Source organism: Mus pahari, chromosome 4, assembly GCF_900095145.1.
Source record: "Mus pahari chromosome 4, PAHARI_EIJ_v1.1, whole genome shotgun sequence".
Taxonomy (NCBI): Eukaryota; Metazoa; Chordata; class Mammalia; order Rodentia; family Muridae; genus Mus; species Mus pahari.
This window is the reverse complement of record NC_034593.1, coordinates 105,618,736-105,636,880: the sequence shown is the minus strand read 5'-3', so window position 1 is coordinate 105,636,880 and position 18,145 is coordinate 105,618,736. Positions and strand designations below refer to the sequence as shown.

Here is an 18,145-nt window from a genome sequence, read left to right as displayed (position 1 = left end):
TTTAAATGTGATGTCTGGAGATCAAGCTTAGGTCATCAGGTTTGCACACCAAACACTTTTATGAACTGAGTCATCTTGCCAGCTCCTCAATAGTTTTGAAACACTGCAAAATGCCTACTGATATGAATATTACATTTGTACATAAGTATCTAAGTATTGGATAAATTAATAATAAAATAACTTTATATAAATCCTGCCTGGAAGAATCAATCATATAGAATATTACTGATCAATAATTAATCAACAACGTCATTACAATATATTCTCAAGTATTATGCTTACTTTTATGAAATACAAGATTGGGTGAATATCTTTGTATACTACGTGGACATTATGACTTTTAGTTGCACAAAGTGAATAGATTAATTTTCAAAGTAAGAGGTAGTCTTTCACAGAATTGAAATTTGTGGCTCTCAACTGCTGAAATGAGCTAAGGAAAGCAGCCAAAAATCCAGGCAGTTGCTCATGGGACGAAAGTCTAATTGATCAGACAGTCTAGTTGTACAATGATGATGTCATACACAATAAAAGTCACAAGGAATAGTCACAATAAAAAATGCCTGGCATGCTGAGTCTTATGCTAGGGAAGTTTAGGGGAGCAGGGAGCACTGCACACTTAGATCTTTCCTCCATGCTTAGTTGCAGAGGGTCTAGCTGCCTGATAACTTCTGGTACAGTAGCTGTAGCACTCTGCATAAAATTTAAGGTTGACCAACCAAAGAGTACACATGGAAGGACCCATGGCTCCAGCCGCATATGGAGCAGAGGATGGCCTTGTGGGACATCAATAGGAGAAGAGATCCTTGGTCCTGGGAAGGCTTGATGGGTCAGAGTAGGGGAATGCCAGGGCGGGGAAACCTGAGTGGGCAGGTGGGTGGAGGGAACACCCTCATAGAAGCAGGGGGTGGGAGGATGGGGTAGGGGGTTTCAGGAGGGGAAACCAGGAAAGGGAATAACATTTGAAATGTAAATACATAAAATATCTAATAAAAAAAAAAAAAACCTTAAGGTTGACTCGAAGTGTATTTGGCAATATTAAAACTAAATTGTTCCCAGAGTATTTTTCAGTAATGCTTATATATTACTATCAAACTTAGCAAAGGAATAATAATCTACTGCTCATTAATACCTTATAAGAAAAAAATTTAAAAAAAAAAAAACTCCTATTATCTTGAAATAGGCTCATACCTTCCCACCTGCTTGACTGATGGGAGAGAGTCATCACCTGACTGCCAAGGGACAAAACATTAGAATTCCCAGGCAACACTTGCATAATCCCCACGTTGTCAAAACATTTAGAAGTCCTGCCTGTACCCACAGTTTCCACTCCTTGATTACTAACCCCCGAGAAACTCAACAGAACCTGGCAGCCACGGAGAGTAGGGAGGCATCCCTGGCTGCTGGCTTCTGTGTCCCTGAATCCCATATCCTGTGCGCCTCTCTGTGAGCTACTCCTGGAGAAGAGGGGGGAGTGTCACCCTTAGGAAACTAAACTAATAATGGGTCCCACTCCTGAGGCCCCGTCCTGAGGCTACCTCCAGACGACAGAGCTTCAGAAGACATAGACAATGGGGCTTGCTCAAGGAATTTCCTACTTGAGAAATACTACAGTGGTCCAGGACAGCCAGGGCTACACAGAGAAACCCTGTCTCGAAAAACCAAAAAAAAAAAAAAAAAAAAAAGAGTGATCGCAGGTTGTCTGGGTTTGAATCCTGACTCCAGCACTTGATAGTTATGAGAATTTGAATAATTAATCTCCCTCAAACATCCATTTCTCCTTTGGTAAAAAGAAAATTATTATGATATATCTTTGTTATTCTAAATTATTAAGTGATATAGTACCTATGAGGAACTAAAATGTCTGGCACTAAACAAAATACTACTCCATGACAATAGAGAATTGGCTCACAGAGTTTTTACAGAATGTTGTGACCAATGACTGGGCTGCATGCACCTCTCCCCCCCCCCCCAAAAAAAAAAAAAACCCTAAAATTTAAAAAAGTGATTCTAAAGACCCAGGCTTGTTTGTTACCTAGTTCTTTTTTCCCCAAAAGTACTGTTTATAAAGATTTTAAAAAGCAATGTTAGTGAAGTCTTATATTCTTCCTGCACACAAAGGGAAACCCGGCTCAGCCGGGGAACGTGCTGTTTTTCTTCAACAAATGTACCTGAACTTCCACATCAAAAATGAAGAGGTTTTAAACTTCAAAGGGCTCGCATCAGGAAACTGTGTACTTGTTTCAATAACACTGCCAAACAGTCTCATAATCTTCCTTCTGCATTAGCTCCTGACTTGGCCTCAGAATTTTTTTTTTTTTCAGATGTCTTTGTTGGCAACAAAATTTTATGCACTGAGAATTTTGAATTTTGAAAGCAGATTAAAGACATAAATAAAATTTTCCCTTGCTGTCCTGTCTTCTACATGTGTAGGCCTTTCACCCAGCAACCTTCAACCTGCCTAGTCCTTCAGACAATGGTGACCTCCAGATCACATTTTAAAATTAATTACGCTCCAATGTTTCTTTCATTTCAGGACAAAAGAAAGATACAGGAAGAAATCTCACAGAAGCGTCTGAAAATAGAGGAAGAAAAATTGAAACACCAACATCTGAAGGTAACTAACACTTGACTTCCATTTTCTTTCAATGGTTTTGTGTTCAAAGACCCTGGCACCACTCACAAACCCACCCCTCAGTAAAGAGGCTTTAGGGGAGGAAGATTTTCCCAGTCAGGTCAGTCACCTTCTCACCAGAGAAGAGGCCAGGAGGCTATTGATTGGCAAATGCCAGTAAACCTGGGGAAGGCTGCGAACATGGTCTTATTGCTTCTGTAAGTTAGTGAAGGCTTTCCAAACCTTGAGAATTGGGCCCTGTTGCAGCCTTGTTTAACATCCCTGGGGAGTGGAGCCAGCTAGGAAGTTCCTTTTGAAATGGATGAAAGGCCAACCCTTCCCCAGGGGCTGCAGAGGCGACAGTGTCTCGCCTGGTCAAGGATGCTTGTGTTCCCAAGCTCCCTGCAATGAGTCCAGTGTTGTTTGCATATGGTTGAGTTTCTGTTTTATTTTTGTTATGACAGAACATGAGATCATAACCATAAATAAATCTCCATTTGAAAACTCAGACTTTACATCTTCCACAGGGTGTGGTCATCTTGTAATTAAAGCACATTGGGTTTCAACATTTTATTACGTAGTTTTAGCCAGAAGATCCAAAGAAAGGACAAACAGGAGCTCCTTGTGAATAGGCCCAGGCAGGAAACTGTTCTTATCTGGCAGGGCTGCTATCAATAGATTGAACAAATTTCCTCAATGAACAATACCACACAGTCATAAGATGCACAAACTTAAACTTGCCAGATTCAGCTAGATCCATTTTTCTACTGGAAAAAAGAAAAGGCATATCATTCAAGATTCTGGTTAGCCTTGGTCCTCTGGATTCTGTTGACTCCTGTGCTCCTGTCGAAGGTGACATTTCCGCTGTTTGATAGCTGGAAAATCACAGTTAGCCTGCTAGCCATACAAAATGTCACACTGAATTTATGTCGAGTAGTAGACACACTCGAGATATACAACGTCTACACCCAGGAAAATCAATGAGATCAAAACAAAACTCAGCAATTCCAATGAAGTCAGTCAATTCTCAAACAATGTTTGAGACTGATCCAGAATTATTTTTCTCCCCCTTTCCCATTCCCCACCTCTTCCCTCCCAAACACACACATACACAGTTTGGGTCTTGCGTTAAAGAGTTTCCTACTTCAAAGTAAGCCATTGCATCTCTGGAACTCAAGGACTACTACCCTTGCAGTATAGAAGGCCACGTAACTGCCAGGTTCACAGTAACAGCTTGTTTGTGGAAGTAAGTTTCACACAGGAAAAGGCTGACTCCATCAAAGATCCATTGCTGAGGTGGCCTTTATGACAGTACATGTCAAAAACAGTCCCAACAAGAATATATACTCTTTCCTATTAATGTGTTTCCTGGAACCAAGGGGTGTCTTCCAATCTAATCAGCGCTTTCACCAAGCACTGGACTGCTGTTCACTGTGGTGCAGATTATACTCTGCACCAGATAAATGAGCTGCTGAACACTGCCCTTGCCAGCAGGACACTGTCCCGAGGCCTGCCAATACCTGAAGCAAGAGGCTTTCATTTTTTTTCTGACCTGAGATGTTCTCCACTTTCCTTCAAGGACCCAAAAGGGAAGAGACTGAGGTAGAGAAGGAAATAGTGCATCCTAATTTAAGAAATTAAGATTAAATTTAAGAAGACAAGTTAAACGGTTCTGTTTTTATTTAGACTATAAACATTATTTGTGGAAACTGAGGTCGTCAAATAAGGTTTTTTATAAAGAGGTGGTGTTGAAGTAGAGCCTTGGGTGATAAGCGGAATTTACAGAGGTACCTTGTTTATAGGGCCTTCCAGCGAGCAGACATTGATGAAGCACCTGTTACTTTCAAGGTACTACACAAGACCATAAAAATATAACAAAGCTTGCTCTGTACCTTTAAAATAACTGGCATATGACTCATAATGACGTTTGTCCTGTGGTCAACATTATACAGGGGGCATTGACTGCAGAGGGAATAAGGGCAGAGAGTAACTATTACAACATTCTTCCAGGTTTGCAGAAATCGTTGGCTAGTCTAACAGAAACCAGGCCCAATTCCAAAACCAGGCTCAAGAATGTGCAAAAGTATGTTAAAAATCAATTGTATGCTATTTCACCAAGTTATGAAAGTTCTACTGGTGTCATAGTTACCGGCTTACCTATGTTCTCGTCCATCCAGTTGTCCCGCCTCCCTGACTGCAAGCTAGTTCATTACACAACATGTTAAACAGCATAGGCACAGACATTTGCAAGCTTCTCCTCCTATACAACATGAGCGCGCGCGAGTGCGTGCACGCGCGCACACATACACACACACAGAGAGAAAGAGAGAGAGAGAGAGAGAGAGACAGAGAGAGAGAAGCAGACTGGTTGGAGCACTCATTATGATTATTCAGTGCTGAAGCCTGGACCATTTGCATTTTGCACATGCAAATTTCCATGTACGTTTATTAATATCCCAATCAAATAATTCTGAGATATGTGTGCTGCAAACCTCCTTGCCTATAATAGCATCCATCAGTAAAAACAAATTACAGCCTATATATAATTTTTTCCTTTTCTATAAGTCCATTCAACTAAGTAAGAAAAAAAAAAAAACTTATTCCAAGTCCACTGTAATTGCTGAGTGCAATGTAGTAACACTTCAGGAGACTTTACCGTAAAACCTGACAAGTATGGCTTGCATGTCACTGTATCTCTTGTGGTTTCATTTAGAGATTTTGGTCCCGTTATCTGCCTTAGTGGTGAAGATGATGAGACCCAGTGTTAGCATTTTGTCTAAGCTCTGCCTCACAGTTACCTGGCAACAGCCTGACTCACTATAAAAGGGGCTGCTCACCTCCTCTCTCCCCATTCCCCTCCCCCTTTCTCTCCACATGTTCATTGCCTGCCTCTAGTTCTTCTCTCTCTCTCTCTCTCTCTAGTTCTTCTCTCTCTCTCTCTCTCTCTCTCTCTCTCTCTCTCTCTCTCTCTCTCTCCCCCTCTCTTTCTGCTTCTACTACCCCCTTGACTCCCCTCCCCATGCCCAAAATAAACTCTATACCATACCATATTATCATGTGGCTGGTCCCTCAGGGGGAAGGGATGCCTCAGCATGGGCCCGACGAGGCACCCCCTTCCTCCGCACCTCACTACACATCCACCAAACATATCCCCTCTCTCTTCATCTTTTTATAAACACATCACACTAGTCTAGTCAATCAGCCTACCAGTGCACAACATCAGCAGCCAACCCATACAGCTCTTGATTCTGAACTTCGTGGTCATGGAGTAGTTAACCTAGGGGTGTCACAAGATTACTGTCTGTCTCATCCAGCTTAGTGTCATCATACTGTGCCATGGGAGTGTTTCTTAGATCAACAGGCAAGTGAGTGGAAGGGTCATTCATAAAGGCTAGAACTTACTGATGCATAAGAATGGATTTGCATGTAAATAAGATTTAAAGGGCAGAGAATGGTTAAGTGCTTGCCGTAGAAGCACAGGGACCTAAATTGAGATTCCCCAGCACACATATAAAAATCCAAGCACACCAGTGGGCACTGTAATCCTAGCCCTGTAAAAGTGAAGACAGGGGCTTGCTGTCAACCAGTCTGGCCAAATCGGTGAGCCAAATCCTGTCTCAAAACTAGAGAGCCAGCAAGATGGCTTACTGGGTAAAGCTGCCTACTGCCAAGCCTGGTGACCACATTCCATCCTGGGACCCATAGAGTTGAGGGAGAAAATGCAAGTCGTCTTCTGACCTCCACGTGGGAACATCTACCAGCACATACGTAGTCACATGCACAGGTAAACACACAGAAACTTGTACACACTATAGATCTTGCACACACACATATATGAAATTTAGATGTCTAGAAACTAGCTTCAAAAAAGAATCTAAAAGTTTCATAGAAAGAAAACACCAAATTTATGGGGTCAGGATAATGGGATTTTTTTTTTTTTTTACTTTACTTTGCCCACTATTACAATTCACAAAATTTGAAGGTGACATGAGATTTTTTTTAAACATCTTGACAGATATAAGAAAGTGAATATCTTCTGTATTACACATTAGCTATCCTCAAATCCTATCAATAAAAATAAATTAAAATCCAGGTAATGCTAATCTGTGACACTTTTCTTGTTGTCTTAAACCCCAGGTGAATACAAGCCTACGTTACTGTTATCCACGGGGTCTGGTGAGGGGACAGTTTTATAAAGGTCAGGATTAACTGGGAAAGACTCTCTGGCCTCAGGACAGGATAACAAAAACTGCTCTGTGGTGTATGTTACTTAGATGACTGAAAAGTCTGAAAGGGTTAATAAAACACAGTGATGTGACTCTTGCTTCATCTGGTGGTCTCTGACCTGTGGTCTGTGCTGCATCTATCTACAATCTTCAGACCACCTTGTTTTGACAGATTATTACATGATCATAATAGTTATTTGTAATTATTAAAATAGTGATGTGTTTTCTTTTTAAAGAAGAAAGGGGCCATGAAGTTTACAAAGAAGGGGAAATGCCAGATTTATTGAGCCAAGTCAGTGGGAAAACCTAATCTCTGTTGATATGCCCACTGTCGCCTGGCATAAGACTTGAAAGCGATAGGAGATCTGGGGAATTGTTGGCGAATATCAGAACATATGTTTATATTCCCTGACATCAGAAAAAAGCCCTGAGGGAGAAATGGCTCCTGGATGGAATCGGCAGTGGAAAAGAACACGAAGAGATGAAGAAACAAAATCAACAAGACCAGCACCAGACCCAGGTTCTAGAGCAAAGCATCCTCAGGTATGGCCCTCCCTGGGGCACCTCTCAAATCGGTCTCCTTCCCTAAAAGGGAGCTGGTGCTCATGGAAGGAATGGGAACGTTCAAATATAAGATGGGATTGTTAGCAAAGCCACAAAAATGGATGTCAGGGGGAGAGATGTACGGGACAGGGGCCAAAAACTGTTTTCAATTTATGCTCAGAGGACAAATGGCATGTTTTCCGTGTGTGTGTGTGTGTGTGTGTGTGTGTGTGTGTGTGTGTGTGTGTGCATATGTGTGTGCATGTGTGTGTGTGTGAATACATGCTCACTCAGGTATGCTCACACATGCAGAACCCAGATATGAATGTTGGCATGTCTTCCTCAGTTGCTTCTCCCATATTTTTACATTTTTAATATTGTTATTAATTTTTTGAGAACTCCATACAATCTTTTCACAATCACCCCTAAGTCCTTCTAGATAAATCCTTTCCTCCCTACCCCGAGAACTTCGTGTGTTGTTGGTGTTGTTGGTGTTGTTGGTGTTGTTGCTTAAGTCACAGGCTCTAATGTGTTGGATTCTGGGTGTGGGGACCTCTGCTGAAGCATGGTCATCCTGCCAGAAGCTCCACCTTTATAGAAACCTGACTTTCCCTCTCACAGAAGCCATCAGTCACCCACAGCTCCCAGTCAGGAGAGTGGGCTCAGGGACTCTTTTTCTAGTCTGTACTAGAATGTTAACTGTCTTGGTTTTGGGTAGGTCTTGTGAATCAGTTGCTGTGTCCAGCATGTCTTGGTCCTTGGAACCTGACTGGGGGTGGTAAGGGAATAAAGAAAGGACAGACACACATACAGAGTGGCTGCAGTCGGGGGGGGGGGTCCTGTGTGTTCTGAAGGAGCTGCACCAACTGCACATCAGCCTGGAACATCAGCATGTCCATAACGGATGCAGAGAGGGAGGAGTTAGCTAGTCTGGGTAGAAGGCATCTGTAGGCAAGCAGTCTCAGGAAGAGGAAACAGTGGGTGCTGGGTTTTTGCACACACTGATTAATCATTTGGGAACACCAACAGAGAGGAAAGCTCTTCTGTTCCAAGCCTGACCTGTATGATCTAGGCTTTACCAGTTGTCCATAGGTCTGAGGCATCGGTCCTTAACATGGCTGTATCTAGGTCAATAGGACCCATGCAGTCAGGTCTCCATCTTCCCTTTATATATTCTCTCTGGGCTTCCTCAGTTCCCCACAGGCAATCACAGCTGCTGTGTGCTTATGACCCTGTCATGTCCAGAAGACACTGTTTAACATCAATCTTCCCACACGTCTGGCTCTGAAATCCTTCCATGCCCTCTGCCTTGGTCAGTGTTTCTTTTGCTGTGATAAAATACCACCACCAAAGCAACTTGGGGAGGAAAGGGTTATACTGCTAAATCATTACTCATCATCACAGGAAATAAGGACAGGAACTCAAACAGGGCAGAAACCTGGAGGCAGAAGCTGATGGAGAAACCATGGAAGGGTGCTGCTTCCCCCATGGCTTGCTCATCCTGCTTTCTTATACAACCTAGGACAACTAGCTCGAGATGGCACCACCCACAATGGGATAAACCCTCCCTCATCAACCATTAATTAAGAAAATGCCCTATAGGCTTGTCTACAGCCTATATTTTTTTAATTGAGGTTCCCTCCTCTCAGATGACTTTAACTTGTGTCAAATTGACGTAAGACGACCCAGCACAACCTCTTCCTCGATGGTCCCTGGGCCTTAGGAAGGAGATGTGCTACAGATGTGCTATTTGTGACTTAGCATTCCACAGACACTTATGGTCTGCATTTTGACCAGTTCTTGGTGTCTGCATTAATCACTATCCATTCTACACAGAAGTTTTTTTCTGATATAGTCTGAGGTCTGCGCTGGGCTATAGGTAGAGAGACACATATTCTGAAGGAAATTTGATACGGTAGCAATTCTAGCAGAATGATAGTAGTTGATTCGACCCTGAGGCCTGTGAACTCCCCAACCATGGGTTCTTGGCCAGATTTTCAGTGTCAGGAATAAGATTCCCCTGTGGCACAGGCCATGAATCCAATCAGAAGACAGTTGGTCTATCCCCAATTTTTTCCAAGACAGGATGTCTCACAGAACTTGGATCTCTCAGCATCAGCCACACTGCTGACCAGCAAGCTGCGTGAATCACAAGTGTGGACCATCCTGCTCAGCTTTTAAATGGAGGCCGGGGACCTGAACTCAGGTCTTCACGCTTGTACAACAAGCATTTTATCCACCAAGCTCTCTCCTTGATTCCTAAAAGATGGAATTTCTTGTGACTTAATCATGACAGTAATTTAAAGTCCACACCTCTTTGAAATGTAGGGAAACTTCCAGGACTTCACTAAGGAGAAACCTGTGGGATTCCTGGTCAAGGAGTGTGGTGTCTGAGTCTTCAGCGGGCCTGCTATGACCACCCTCTCTCCACATTCACCAGATCTTACTAGTCCTAAAATGAACTATTGGCGAGGGGAGCCTTTTTTTCTGACGGCTTTCACTGCACATGCTCATTTACACGCATCTCATATTTCATAGGTTAGCCTGTTGGCTCTGCTACCTCATTTAGATGGTTTTAAATGAACAACTCCTAGAAGATAATGTAATTGAGATTTTTTTTTTAGCTTCATTACCCTCTATACTAGTTGTTTTTTTCAGTGTGCTCCACAACAGTAGATAATAAACATTTCCTTAAAAACCAAGAAATGGCAAGGACCGACTGTGTCCACAGTCAAACACCCCTGCTCAAGTTTGTACCCAGAGTCCATGCCACTCAAGCTCATGATTTCGTTCTCCATTCCCCAACGCAGGAAAAACCCTTATCTCTAATGACCCCCAGGCTAATCCCTGTAAACCTTCCCAGAGGTGCTGACACCTCCTTACTTCACTTCAGAACCTCCCTTTCCAGCCTTCCGACATACTGAACACCTATAAGTCCCCTTGTCCCTGATGATAGGTGAAGTGGCTAGGTACAGTCAGCCTCCATGGACAGACAGGTCGAGACAGCAATTCCACCTAATCCAAGTATTTACTAGGATCCTCTGATAGCCGTTCGGCCTCGCCTGAATGCTCCAAGAAGCACATAGCTTCTAGCTGGACTGATAGTGGCTGTCTAGACAGGGCCCCTGTCTGAGCAAGAATTTTAAAGAGGGAGGAGACGTTTAATGAGGTATAGAGGATATACTGTCCCCATTTGGTCTTAATAACCTTCAAAGAAACACCTCCATCATTTTTTGCAGAGATCTGAGAAAAAGCAGGCAGGTATTCCCTCATCTAGTACACTCAGTGCCTGCAAAATGTCACACAGCAACCTTTGGGGACTCAGCGCTTACAGAAAGGTATTATCTCTCCTAGGAAGTCTTTAGCCATGCTCTGTCCCTTTGTTCTTCCTCCCAAACCTGCCCAACTCTCTTCTATTCTCTCTATCAAGTTGCCTCTCATGTGCCCACTGTCCAGCACCTCACTAGAACTTAATTTTGAACTTGCACAATGCTGTTAAGCCATCAGGACTCCTTAATGAGCCCCAGATGAGTTTAGTCCACAGATATAAATAATAATAATAATAATAATAATAATAATAATAATAATAATAATAATAGCAGCAGCAGCAGCAGTAGTAGTAGTTGTTTGAAAAGGGCTTTGTACAGTTTATGAAGTATTTGCCTAAACGTGGGTTATTTTAACAATTGCAGGAATCCTAAAAAGAAAACATTTAAGGACTCCATGTCAGGTGAGGAAATGGGCTCATGAGCCACGGGGTCCATGAGGAACAGCTCTAAAGCCAAAGTTCTGCAGCTAGAAAAGAAAAGGAGAAAGAAAAAGAAAAAGAAAAAAAAAGGAGAACTTTCGGTACAAGTGTTTGGAAGCAATGGTGTGGCTGATGTGGGCTAGGATCAAGAATAGTCAACAAACAACCTTTTCAAGGGACTACCCTGAGGAGATGCATTAGCAAGGAATTAGCAAAGAGTCCTCATCTTTGTTGGCACTTAGAGGCATGTTTATCTGGGTTTTGTAATGGTCAAGAACACCCTGTTCTGAAACAAAATATGAATGCGAATAATATCTGTGCCTTGTCTGTGCTGCAGTGGGCCCACAAATGCCCTCTTATAAAAATCCGGTTACCAGACAGCTTTACCTGGTACCTGAAGAGATTTTTCTCAGCTCTCTCTAAAGCTGCTGAACCATCAGGTACATGGTTTTCAATTAGAAAACTTGCACAGAAATAGCGTAATGGAATCGGTCTTCCACCCAAGTAACTGCCACAGTCCTTAAGAAGCCCTTTTGACCAATGAAATCAGGAGGCCTGTGCTATCTATCCCTCCACAACCAACTGAAGCAATCAAACGAAGCAGCCATGCCTCTTTCCCTGAGCAGAGAAAGAATCCAAGTGCTGCCTGGGATTTCTCACGTAGGTGCCGGCTGGGGAGTGACATCTGCTGCTCTGCCAGGCCCCTCAGCAAAAGGATAAGAATGAAATGGGGACATCAAAATAGAAATGATGCCATTGCCTCAGGGTTCACAGCAGGGCCAGACCCTGCCTGTAGGGTGTTCATTCCTTCTATGTTCATGGTGACAGCTTGCCTTCGGCTTCTAAATCTCTTCTACCATCCACAGAATGTGAGCTTAGCTAGCTGGTCTTCTTCCAACTCTCTCAGCTTCAGTTTCCTTGCTTGTAAGTTGGGGCAATTGGAGCCACCACAGGACTCTTGGGAATACAGTGGTTTCCCTTACACAGAGCAGGTGAGATATATATAACATCCTTCATTGACAGTATAGATCAAAGGACTAGGAAGGGGGCTAATGCCATTTCTGTGCAAGTTTTCTAGTTTAATTCTATGACCCAAAGTAACTTGAGGTAGAAAGGGATTTATTTGGCTTAGAAGTTACAGTCTATTATTGAGAAGAAGCAGGGAAGAAAACTAGAGGCAGGAACCGACACAGAATCTATGGAGGAATGTGGCTTACTAGCCTGTTGGCCCTAGTTTACTCAGTTACCTTTCTTACACAGCCCAAGGACACTTTCCATCAATTACCAGTAAATAAAATTCCCCACAAATCAATCTGACAGAGGAAATTTCTCAACTGAACATCCCCCTTCCCAAGTGTGTCAAGTTGATAACCAAGACTAGCCATCCAGGACAGCCTGGACTACAAAGTGAGTTCCAGGACAGCCAGGGCTACACAGAGAAACCCTGTCTCAAAAAACACAAAACAAACAAACCAACCAACAAAAGACCAGCCATCCGTCACAGCATTATGATGACCCAATTGAAGATTCCCAGAATCCATGTAATAAGCCAAGCATGGTGGCCCATACCTGTAACCCTAGCAATAGAGGCTGACTCTGACGGATGGAGAATGAAGAAGGGGCCCTTTGTTGGCCACCAAGTCTAGCAAATTAGCAACTGCCATTTCAGAGACCATGTTTCAAAAAAATAAAATAAAATAAAGGAACATCTAGGTAAGACATCCTAATATCAACCTCTGGCACTCATAAATATTCATGCACATGCACACCTGAGTGTGCAACACACACATACAGAGACAGACAGAGAGAGACAATATATAGCAATTTTTTAAAAGGTCTACGTAAGGCTGAGCGCAGTGTTGCACACCTATACTCCCAGCACTTGGTGGAGGCATACAGTTTAAAGTGAATCTCAGTTTTGGAGACCAGCATAAGACCCTACCTCGAAAAATATTCTTTTAATTTAAAAAAATTCAGGAAAATTAGAATATTGCCTAGCACTTTATCCAGTTGGGCTTATTATTTGTCTACATTCTCTCACTTCTTTGAGTACAAAAAGAAATTTTTCTTTATATAAGGAAATACCACCAAACTAGGATTCTTCCCATTTGAAAGTAACTGATGAAAATTCCCTATACCTTAAAGGTTAAAGTGCTTAGTTTTTCTAGGACACTTACTATGCACCAAGCACATACTAAACAGATATATGTCATGAAATCTCACAACCACCTGTGAGGTAATTAACAAGCAGAAAAATTAGCACTGATAAGGGCCAACTCATCCCTACCACTTGCCTACAACGTTAACAGCTTAGGTTTTAATCTGAATTCAAATTTCTAATCACCAAACAGAACTGTGCCTGCAGAAATATTTTACAAAAGTTAAGTCCTGAAAACTCCGACTTTGCATTTTTTTATTTCCGTTTCAAGCAGTGGTCTCACCTTTAAAGGCATCCCATTATGCAGACACTCACCTGAGCATTTGACATATCTGAAAGGCTCAAGGGTTCCCTAACTCACACAACCTTGAAGTGGAGCCATGCCTTTTACTAATCCTTTTGTTCTTTCTTCCAAAGGGGGCGGGGGAAAAAACAACATTGCACAAACTAAGTGGGTTTCCATGGTTTCTGTCCCTGAGTCACTATCCTAGCCTAAGAGCGGATTACTGAGAAAGTATTTTCCTGGTTCCCTGATTAATACCTGAAGAGGCAATGTTCCCAGGAGAAGGCTACTTACCACGTCCTCTAACATACTTTGCTCAGAGTTTCAGTTTGCCTCTTAAAGGATCCCTGCTCATTGAGTGACCTGTGAATGTATTACGTCATGATTGTTGGCATGGATTCTCTGACCTCTTGGTTCAGACAGCCATGCACACAGACATTACAGCCTGGTATAGACACCCTACTCTGACACTTTAACTGTTGTCCTACACCCCACACTTAACAGGAAATCCAGGGCTACACACACACACACACACACACACACACACGTCGGCAAAGGAGCTATTTTCCCAGCAAATTTTCATTACCTTTTTGGTTCCTTTCCTGCACATGCCCTATAGTTATCCATGACAGAAACTGCCTTCCATTGAGCGCCTCTCCAGACACTCTTTACTTCTTGAATCTTGTCCAAAGACCTCTGACTTTAATTGGCACATGAAGAGTGCCTGACAGAAATGTCATAAGTATAAAATGTAAAAGGTGAGGAGAATGAGGCAAACACCCCACATTCCCTTCGAGAAGGATAAGCTAAGCTACTTATGATTAAATGTTCTCAAAGCTTTTTTTTTCTCACATTCCCAAGGACTCCTCTGACCTTTTGCCTTCTGTTAATAAGCTTTCGTTGGTGCCCGAATAGTTAGAAGCTGCTCTCTGTGTGAGTTTGGCCAAAGGTACATGTGAAGTCTTGTACTTCTGTGAAACTCTACATCATAAGAAAAGCCAAGAAGTGGGCTGTGATAACAGCTGAAGCCACGTCCCACAGAACTCAAAAAAGCCCTTCACAAAGGGAGACAGAATATGAGACAGTGCATTCTGCTCAATATCATATAACAGGACACCACTTGGTTAGCTCAGAAGAGGGGAGGCAAGATTCAGTGACAAAAGGAAACCCAAACTATTGGTGTCAAAATATAAATTTCAGTCTTTCTCTGTTGCTTAATGATCTTATTTGCCTAACACAGGGTACATGTACCTTCATGGATCTACTGCTTCATTGAATAAGCAAGAGATTTGGATGTAAATAACCCATTCTGAATGTTTCTGCCTTCCTATTTTGACCCAAATAAGTGTATCTAATACTGTATAGTAGGGACATAGTCAAGCTGTTCTCTGTGACAACCTAAAAGGGAAGAGAAAGAAAAGGAGGGGGAGAACCCCACCACTTGTCTCTTTAATTAAAGTTCTGTTGCCTAGGAACGCTTAAGAAGTTATTCTGAGGCAGTTACGTGAGTCAAGACCATTCCAAACGTGGTTTTCACTCTCCACGTTTGACTAATTACTTTACCAGGTTTGTAATAGCTCATCTGCTGTTGTTTTTAATGTCCCAGATAGAGTGATTTTTAATTCAGGATCCTTGGTTCTAACTTAACAGAATAAGCTCAGTAAAACCCAAACCTCAGAGAGAGAGAGAGAGAGAGAGAGAGAGAGAGAGAGAGAGAGAGAGAGAGAAGAAAAGAAAGAAAGTTAAAGAAAGGAAAAAAGGCTGCTCATTCTACCAAATGCACATATATACTCCCACTACAAACACACACACACACACACACACACACACACACACACACACACCTCTATATACTATTAATGGCTCTGAATACATAGGTTAACAGACTAATAAGAGTGGTAGCTGGTAGACAGATTGATAGGTGAATGGATAGACTTAACAATAAAATAGTGAATACCTTCAATAGTAGTGAACTGAAAAAAAACCTTAAGTTTTCAAAACCAAAAATCATAAGCACACAATTATCTTTGGGTCAAGTCATATGGTAGCAGTGTCCAGGACTCTAAGTTGTCGGTTGCACATCATTACATGTCACCATCACTTTGCTGTCTTTCCCTCTGTTCATGCTCCTTTATTTTCTCAACCCATCCTCATGCCTTCCCTCTTGCCCATGCCTAACAATCACATCTCCTGCCATCAGAGACTGAATGATAACTGACCCAAAATAAATACCTGCCACCAGGGTATGTTGACAGGCAGATTAGAACAACCTCTAGGGGTCCTTCCATGATACCGTTTCAACCCAATGATACCAGTACCCTAAGCACTATTCTGAGCCATCCTCTAAAGGCAGTCCCAACCTAGCTTTACATTCAAGGCAGCAAAGAACAGATGTTATAACTGTGGTAATGCCCAGGCCCTGAGAAGGCTGACTGTAGAACCACATGTTCTTGAATCATTTCACTGAATTTACCTTCCACTCGTCTGAAAACAACTCTGGATCAATAAAACCCCCAGGAAATGCACACATTTGTATTTGTCTCTCTTTAGATCCTTTACATTTTCAAAGTGTTTTTACATTTATTTTCTCATTCCAAATGGCATTCCATGCCTTAAAACACAAATTTAAGAGCCTTTGCAAGAATGTGTAGATCTTCGTCTTGGATGAGGTAAGAACACACAGAAAAAGAGCAGGAGGTGAATTGGTGAATTATTTTCAAGGATCTATTCTCTAAGTCTTAGTGACAGAAAATAAAATCTTCAAAAGCCGAGACACTGCATTAAAGGAAGGAGCTGTGCTGCCATGGGGACCCAGCCTTTCCGTTTTTAAGGAATATTTAGCAATTTGAAGACAAACCATACCCACCACTTGTATGAACCACACCCACCCCTTTCCATAAATCCTTTGTCTGCCATCAGACGAGTATTGCTGAGTTCATTTGGACTACCCACAGTGAACTGGCCCCCCAATTGGTTATCAAATGTTATATTTGGATCGGAAGTTATACTTGTTGATTTTCAAATAATAAACCCTCTTCTTGAAATTGTAAAAGTAACTTTTATTCACCAGATGTAATTGTCATCTTAGAGGTTTACTGCTGAATAAACTCACACTTACTAGTTCTTTCTGACCTCTGACTGGCTGATGCAACTCAGCTTTCTGGCTCAAACTCCTCTCTAAGCTGACTGATGCAAACTAGCTCTTCTTGACTTCTCACTGAATTGCTCTGCTTGGCCTCAAACTAACTCTGGCAATTTGTTCTAATCTTCTGGATCCTTCTTATTCTCTGGCTTCAAATGCCTCTCCTAGTCTGAACTACACTAATTGTACAAGCTGAATGGAACTTGTGAACAAACACAACTGAACTCAACTTTTTTTGCACAAACTGCACTGACTGAACCAATTCCCAACTGACTCTCCCTACACTGTTCTTTTCTGCCTGTTCTCATGAGAGTTGAGTGTATCCAGTCTCTGACTCATTCTGTCAAATCTTTCTCTGATTTGTTACTTTTTCTGCCCCTCAATTAGACATCACTTTCAAACATGCTACTTCCTTCTACAAATCAACTCTATATTGTTTAGGATTAAAGGTGTGTACTAAGGGTGTGTGTGTATTCTAGCAAGGGAGATTAAAGGTGTGTCAGGCCAACTAGATCACACAGACCTAGAAGGTTTTTGGATGTGATCCATTGCCAGAGCAGCCATGTTGCTGGATTAAAGATCCTCCACATGAAATCAAGTAAGAACAATTAAAACTAAGAAACAAAGTAAAACAGAGGTACATAGAAAATATAGAAGTTACTCTGTGACACCATTAGTGGCAAATGTTAAGGGTTACAAGACTCAAAGTCAGTGGCCATTTCTAAATGAAGAAAATTAACAGCTATGTAGATACCTGAATATCCTTTCCCACTGCATTGAATAGTTTCAAATAGCTTGTTTGCTAGAAATGTTTTTCTCCCCCCGCACTACCCTAGCCGTCCTCCTCTTCTTCCTCCTCTTCCTCTTCCTCCTCCTCCTCCTAAGATATGTAGCTGTTGCTGGAATTTACTATGTAAACTATGCTGGCCTTGAAATCTCAGAGACCCACCCACCTTTGTTTCCCTAGTGCTGAGATCAAAAGCTATCAGTCCTGACTTTCTCCTAAATTTTAACAACCGTGGGGGGAGGAGTAGCTAAATCATAGCTGGGTGATCTTGAGTTCATGTACAGTGTACTAGCTGAAACAGTACTTGAAAGTCATTTGGGAAACTCAGGACACCTAAGCAGAAATCAAATCAAATTATTGTTGCAATTATTTTGCTTTTGTTAAGTGATTGGCAAGTGCAACTGGATTATCCACATGCCCTAATTAAAATCTACACAGTCCACTGCTGTTCTGACTGATCATTTGAGAAGCCTAACCAATCCCCTTTTGCCACACCAGCCTCCAGTGTGTGTTTATTGGCATTAATTTGAAAATGATTTCTTTAATAACTTGCACATGGTATGGATGACTCTTTAAAAACCAAATATGCTTCTTATTTTTATTTTTTTTTTTTAGACAGGGTTTCTCTGTATAGCTCTGTATAGCCC

General features: G+C 42.0%; 1 protein-coding gene across 1 annotated transcript in view; it reads left to right on the top strand.

Annotated features, from left to right (window-relative positions):
* The window catches only part of Palmd (palmdelphin), a 49,844-nt gene that overhangs the window by 12,391 nt on the left and 19,308 nt on the right, over window positions 1–18,145 (top strand). The window contains exons 2-3 of the mRNA XM_021196255.2: window positions 2,534–2,614; window positions 7,256–7,380. Coding sequence (XP_021051914.1) covers window positions 2,534–2,614; window positions 7,256–7,380 — 206 coding nt within the window. The remainder of the gene's footprint in view (window positions 1–2,533; window positions 2,615–7,255; window positions 7,381–18,145) is intronic.